The sequence below is a fragment of the Geospiza fortis genome, unplaced genomic scaffold (assembly GCF_000277835.1).
Source record: "Geospiza fortis unplaced genomic scaffold, GeoFor_1.0 scaffold98, whole genome shotgun sequence".
In the NCBI taxonomy this organism is placed as follows: Eukaryota; Metazoa; Chordata; class Aves; order Passeriformes; family Thraupidae; genus Geospiza; species Geospiza fortis.
The window spans coordinates 2,825,235-2,832,650 of NW_005054306.1; the positions used below are offsets into that span (position 1 = coordinate 2,825,235).

The window sequence follows — 7,416 nt, forward strand, 5'->3', positions numbered from 1 at the left end:
GGGCGGGGCCGACACGGGAGGTCCCGGGGGCGGGGCGGGCGCTCAGCCGGGACTCATCCCGGGAACTCATCCCAGGGTCCATCCCGGGGACTCGATTCATCCCGGGACACGGCACTGGGGTGTCCCCAGGGCCGGGAGAGTGTGCGAGCTGTGCTTGTGCCCGCGGCATGGACCTACCTCGGACGCATCCCGCTCCGCGGTTTCTGTGCCGTGCGTTTCATCCAGGTCATATTTTCTTCACCCGAGAAGGGATTTTAAGAGTATCTGTCGTGTGGGAAGTGACTTTAAAATATGCTCAAATACAGCAACAATTTAAGGGTAAAAAATCCCCCAAACAGAGAAAAAAATTGTGATGGAGAAATAAACAGCAACTTTCTGCAAGCGAAGTGTTTCCCAATTTTATCTGAAGCTGGACACCTTTGTTGGTACCTGGCTCCAAACTTCCCCGTGGCAGACTCCGAATAAAACCACAGCCACCAAAGGAAAACTCTTCTCGGAGCGGGAAGGGTGAGCAGAGCAGTGGGCAGCCCCTCCGGGGGATGAAGTGCCAGGCTATCCCATAGCTCTGGCTTTCAAAGCAACAAATGAAACAAACGAAAACCACGTCGTGAGTGTGACACAGACAAGTGCGGCAGTGTGGTCAAACACGTACCACGCTGTCTGTACTTGCAAATGACCAGGGCAAGGGCCCTGGTTCGGGTGCCGGACCTTTCCCGAGCCTTGCTGCCCAGACTCAAGGCAAGTCCTACCGAGGTTTTTTCCAAGGCCAGGCAATCCCTTCCCGCACAGCGCCTGCTGGTTTGGGGACCGCATCCAGCAGTGGAAGCCCGAGGCTGCTTAGCAGGACGTGTGTGCCCAGGTGGCCCCGGCGCCAGAAGATTGTCCCCCATTCCGCGGCTCCCAAGCAGAGGTGCGGCCAAAACACCGAGAAACCCTGGGGCGGCCGCGCTGCCTGCCCCAAGCCGGCGCCCGCAGCCCTGAGACGGGGACAGGGGCTGCTTGCCATCCCTAAACCACCCTCGGGCCAGCCGGAGCCCAGAGAGCCCCGTTTGCCCGAGTCGGGGCAGCGGTGTCCCTGCGGAGCGGGGTGTCCCTGCCAAGCAGGGTATCCCAGGAGAGAGCGGTGTCCCTGCAGAGCGGGTGTCCCTGCAAATGGGGTGTCCCCGCAGAGGGGGTGTCCCCGCAGAGCGGGTGTCCCGCAGAGCGATGTCCCTGCAGAAGTGGTGTCCCTGCAGAAGTGGTGTCCCTGCAAAGGGGGTGTCCCCGCAGAGGGGGTGTCCCCGCAGAGGGGGTGTCCCTGCAAAGGGGGTGTCCCTGCAGAGGGAGTGTCCCGCAGAGGAGATGTCCCGGCAGAGGAGATGTCCCCGCAGAGGGGGTGTCCCGCAGAGCGAGGTGCCCGGGGCCGGGCGGGGCGGCACGGCCGGGCTGTCCGCATCCCCCGGGAGAGGGCAGCAGCACTCCCGCGCATCGCCCCACCGAGGGGCCGCGGGGGCTGCAAAGGGACCTGGCCTGTCCCGCACGGCCCCGACGGCAGCTGCACCCCGCGGGAGCGATGCAAACACGCCCCAGGGCAGGGCAGGATGCTCTCGGCATCCTCCCCGGGGTTGTCCCTGGCGTGGGTCTGCGGGCACCGGGAGGGACCGGCTGGCGGGGGCAGAGCTGCGCCTGCATCTCGCGGATCAAGGGGGATGCGCTTTCCCACGTCTTAAGAGACTTGAATATTCCTCTGTGAGATAATGTGTTCTTCCTGCGTGTGAAAACTAGACTCGGGGGGTGTGGAGAGGGAAAAAAAAGAAAGGGAAAAGGGAGAAAGAAAAAAATTAAAAAAACAAAAAGCGAAGGGGAAGAATAAAGAACAACAACAAAAAAAAAAAAAAAGGCTCAAGAGTTCCAGATGAGATCTCTGAGGTGTAACCAGTTGCTACAGACCAATAAGGAAGATGTCTGGTCACTAAGTGCTTCTCCTTTTTATCCAAAACAAACATGACACTACAAAGCCAAAAATAAAAAAGTCACTAACTTTTTCAGCTGTGGTTCAGAGCTGGGCTTGAAGAAGGCATGGTCCCCTTCTCTGATAACAGATAAATTTGGTTATGAAGCAGAAACAGGCATTTACACTGAGAACTCAGCTGTCAAGCTCATTCAGTTAATTTTGTTATGTACTTGGTGCCATTACCTTTCTGCTCAACCTCATCAAAGGGGTTGTACTCACAAGCAGGATTTGGCCTTGGCCAGCAAATCTTAGAAATATTCAAGAATATCAGAAATCTTGTGTGGGTACACCCAATCATTCTTGAAAACACATCCGAGTGTTTCAATACCTGCCCTGACTACAGACAAGAGCATTATTCCACAGAAGGAAAAAATCATACCTTTAAAGTGCAGAAACAGAGCACAGAAAATGAGTATTGATTTCCTATGCCATCTTGCTGGATCTGAGGAGATGGCAGTGTGAGCCAGGCAAAATGAACAGTTTGAAGGTGTGAACCTGTTTTTCCCCTCTGATTGTCAATCTCCCTCTTTCCTTCAGTGCTCTTTCTCCTGAGTTATGCCACTGTGAGCTGAAAAACAATTTCTTTTTTCAAGTTTTCTTGTTATCTTTGAAGGATGATGGCTTGGATAAAGCCTTTACACCAGAGGGCTGGAAAAAGAGGAACAGACCATAAATGTCAAGGCAGTGCCAGCAAATCAAGTGATGACTAAGAGTGAAAGGAGTCAGGGGTGACTGGAAGGCTGGGTGCTTGGGGGAGTGCCATGGTCTCTGAAAGGGAGACTGGGGCAGGCAGCAGCTCCGAGGGCAGGATGAAAGGGGGGAAAGGCCTCTGCCTCCTAGGCCAAAACTGCTGCACAGGAGACAGACTACCCGTCATCTGAAACAAGGGCTGGTAAGAGCAGGGAGGTGTGAGGGTTGTCCACAGAGAGTTGTTTCTGGCATTGTGGAAATGGAAATATTTTTTAATCTTGACTGATTTCATTGCAAAGGTTACAAAGCTCAACATGAAAACAGGATCAGTGTATTATATCTATTCCCTGCCTACAGAAAGTATTTTCTCCTGCTCTCCATCACAGTCCTGTACTTCCCTCCTAATTCACGGGGCCATTGTCGGATCCTTCATGTCCTGGTTGTGGCTGATGCCAAAGTCTAACTGTGGGTCACCTGATTAAGTTACTGTTTTCCAGATTCTACAGAGGATCAGAAAGTGGTTCAGGAAACAGTAGCACATATGTGATTAATAAAGGGCACACACACATCTTCATCAAACCCTTGGCAAAGAACTTGTGAGGAAATAAATATCTTAAATGAACTGTCAGCATGTCGAGGCATTTTTTGGTTAGTTGCAAGTCAAAATCACTGTGGCAATACTATAGAGTTGGTCTGAGCCAATTTCTATTTTCAAAAGATTGTGTGAACTTTCTTTAAAGGAGATTGACAAAGACTTTTCTAGCTGCACTATTTCTGACCAGCCTGAGCCACTGTGCTTGCTAACACTGTCCATTTGGAGCATTATTTTTCTATGTGGATAGCAAAGAATATGAAAACCTTCTCACTCAGGGCAAGAAGATAGAGTCACTTCTGCACTAAACCATGAAGAATGAGCAAAAGGACTCAAAAGTCAGGAAAACAAAAAGTAGTTGATTCACAATCATTTCAGTCCTTAATTCAGAAACTCCCAAAATCTGTCCATGTCTTTGCAAATCAGATGCCAAATCCCGCCTGGAGCTCAGGGAAGATCAGATGCTGGAAAAGTGAAGACACACTCAGGAGCAGCATTCTCTGGGTAAGGACAAGAAACTATCACCAACTATAACTTCTTCAGTGTTATACTTACAGAAAATGTGTATCAGTGCCTCATACAGAATGCTTTTTTAGGAATGTTCTGCAAATTGGTTTATTCTCTGAATTGCCAAATGAAACAAGGGAACACCAGTTTTTCAAAGAGCTGTGGCTAGGTCTATGGTGCCAGGCTGTCCAACTCAACTGCAATGTGTTTATCGTGGGCAATTCTATGGAAAATCGTGAAACAGGCTCTTAGCCCACCTAAGCCAAATCACCACATTCTCATTTTGGAGAATCACTAATCCCCTCCATGTCAGAATAAAGTTTAGGGTTAGATGCTACCTAGTTCTCCCTCCTTTTTGCCAACTGTTCACTTGGGGAGAAGCTGGACCTGCACTTGACATCCTCAAAGGATCAACAGTTATTTTTCTGACTATCACTGTCCACAGACACCTGCCCAGGACCCATTTTCCATATCCGCTTGTTCCTGAAGTCTCTTGTTGTAGCCTCTGGTGGACACTCAAGCCAGCTTCAGCTGGAACTAGCTGGGTGGAGGAGCCCTGGACACTGTCCTGTCCTGGGGCTGGGGTACTGGAAGGCACTGAAGTGACCTGTGATGGTAAGCCAGAAAGCCAGCAGTACTTTTCCCATTTCCAAACAAATACAGAGAACACGCCTGACAGGCCATCCATCAGCTACCCCTCTTCCCTGTTTAGCACCAGCACACTTCTGAAGAGAGAAAACAACCCCACCTCTGTGTACGATGGCTTTTTTTTTTCTGTAGGAATATAACAGCATAATAGCTTCAGAAATAATATGCAGCGCTGTATGATCTTTGCTTAGACCTTAAATGTTTGCACATAATCCTCTCTATGAATCCACTGCACAGAGAAATGTCATTTCCATGCACCTGTCAGAGTTTTTACTGTGGAAAAGGGAAAAAAATAGGTACATTGTATTTTTAGAATAATGACTAGAAAAACAATAATTGTCAGTGGCAATCATGCCAGCCTGTAAAGATACAGCTAGAACTAAGTTGATGGGATTTTTTCTGTTTGGATTTTTTTTCCCCAGGATTCTGCACTTGAGCAACTGAATGATACCACATTTAAGGTCCTGTGTGGCATTGCCATTTTCTTACTCATATGCATCTAATTAAGTCTTAATTGTGCAGTTTGTTAGGAAATGAAAGAGGAGCTGTTAGACTGGATATTTTTCATGTCAGTAAAACAGGATGATAACGATGAAATAGCTAATGTATAGAAAAATAAAGTATGAAAAAAGACATCTGAAGACAATGTTTAAAACCCAGCAGAAAGATTAGAAGCAGCATAATAGCAAAGTTACCACGAATAACTTCTTGATCAACACAAATAATATGAAAGCTGTATTCTTTTTATAGCTCACTGCAGTGTGGGTGACTGTCCATGCTCAGAGATACTCAGTGAGCCAAGTTTTGCTCTTAATTATCCTGGGGTCAGTGTGATGTCATCCCACTCTGTTCTCCGGCAACAAGCAAACCAAAACTGTTCTTCCCTTTTGCACAGATTGTTTCCTGCTGCTTGTATATCTCCATTGAATTTCATCAGGTTCCCAAAGCACAAGCCTAAAGCATGCCTCATAAGGGAAAGTGGCACGGCTTTGACAGACATTGGATCTGCTTGTACTCCTGTCAAGTCTCTCTCCTTGTCTTTCAGCTCCTCTGGGATGAGCCAGTGCTCATCCAGAAGCAGGAGTCCTTCCCTCCTGTACTTATGTGGCCAGGATTGAAGCAGTGCTGCAGGAGCTGACATGTCCATCTGAGCTAATCAGCTAAGGGAGAAATAACCTTTTTACAAGTGTCTCCATATACATTTGTCCTGGTAAGGTTTTGTTTTACACCTCTTCTTTGAATTGTACCTCAGTACTTCCTATTGCACATGGTAGTAGAAAATTATCTATTCACTAATATAATTTTCTAGAAATGGTTTCCCTTCTCTGGGTAAAGGATCACAGCAAGATGATCACTAACAGAAGATAGCATGAACATGGCAGGTTATTTCAGTAATCTATCAAATGTTAGCATTTATTTTCCTACAGAATTGCAATCTTACCTGAAGTACTCCCCATCTCTGTTAATTCTGAGAAAGGGGAAAAAAAATATTCAGCACAGTTTTAGATTATTGTAACAGCAAGGTGGCTTCTGGCAGCGGGTTGGCAGAGACACCTGTGGAGGGAAAATCCACTGTGGTTGCTGGGCCTCAGCCAGCTACAGCCACACTGCTGTGAGATGTGAGGAACTTAGGAAGAGCCAAGCACTGCTCCCACCTGAGGTGTGTCACCAGCATTGGTCCATTGTGGCTTCCATAAAGGGCCAAATTTTCTCATTTGTGAATTTTCAGATCTGTTCAGCAAAGTTCCCTGGGGTTGTATGCCTGTGAGAAAGGGAGTGTGCTTTGGTCAAGAAGCTGTAAACAAAATGCTGAGTACCAGATGGATGGCAGGCACCAAAGGCACTTTCAAAAGGCTACAGGCAGCTGAAGACTGGAGGAAATTTTGTAAACAGTTGCCTTCGCACCTTGCAGTGTTCATCACCATAATTCACTTCCAGTTTGGTTCTGTGGCCTGAAAGTCACTTCCCTTCCTCCAAGGATTCACACAGAATTTATATTAAAGAAAACAAAAAAAAAACCCGACAAATACTCAATAAATATCACAGGTAGTGAATGCAACTTCAAGTGTTGGGAGGATATTTATGCGTGTTTTATTTGCAACACCTTCTTTTCAAAATTATTCTGTTCATTTGGAGTGTTTTTATTTTAAAAAATGGTCATTCCGCCCCCTTCCCCCTCCCCCCAAAAAACACCTAAACAACTAACCAACAATAACAACAGATAAAAAACCCACAATCCATTTCCAGTTTTAAAACTGACCTAATACTGTGTACTCAATCTTTCTCTGCGAGGAGGGACTGTGCAAATCTTGCTGCAGGGACAGTGCAGGCGGCCTGGCCATCCTGGCCACACCATGACCATGAAATCTCTGGCTGGCAGAATTTAGCTCCAGTCCATATTCAAGGGGACATTTACACTGGCTCCTTCCAGGGACAAGGGACCCCAAGTAAATTTTCAAAAAGGGAAGTTTCAGCGGCAGAGGAGAGGTTAGGCTGTGAGAATCTATAAAAGAATATAATTTGACTTTCTTACCTTTCTACACTGTGTTAACTGAAGTGTTTGAAAGAGAGGAATTAATTATTCAACACGAACCTGTCAATTCTTCAGCAGCTTGGCCAAGCCTTTCAGAGCAGCACGGGTTTGTGGATGTCTGGGACCGTCTTACGTGAGCCGACGTCTCTTCCAGCTATTCAGAGCCTGCATACCTTTGTCCACAAATGATTTTAAGAAAATAAGGAACGGGTTATCCCGGGAATTTCCCACGGGATTTTTAGCATGTTCACCCGCGGTGGAAGCGGGGACACACACAGACACACACACACACACACACACAACACAGAGTCCCCAGCACGGACCGGGGCCAGCCCCCGCGCTGTGGGAGTTCCGTCCCGCAGCCGGGCCCCCGCGGCAGGAGCTCTCCCTGCCCGGGTCCTTGCGGCGAGCTGCTGAGCCCCGCGTGGAGCCGCCGCCCCGGGGGGTCTGCCC

At 48.1% G+C, this 7,416-nt stretch overlaps 1 protein-coding gene across 1 annotated transcript in view; it reads right to left on the bottom strand.

Moving 5' to 3' along the window:
* Nucleotides 1-3,101, bottom strand: part of OSTM1 (osteoclastogenesis associated transmembrane protein 1) — a 12,581-nt gene extending 9,480 nt beyond the window's left edge. Inside the window, exons 1-2 of the mRNA XM_031066714.1 lie at nt 3,094-3,101; nt 178-235 (exon numbers count right to left, since the gene is read on the bottom strand). Of these exons, the coding sequence (XP_030922574.1) occupies nt 178-235; nt 3,094-3,101 (66 nt within the window). The remainder of the gene's footprint in view (nt 1-177; nt 236-3,093) is intronic.
* Nucleotides 3,102-7,416: the final 4,315 nt, after the last annotated feature.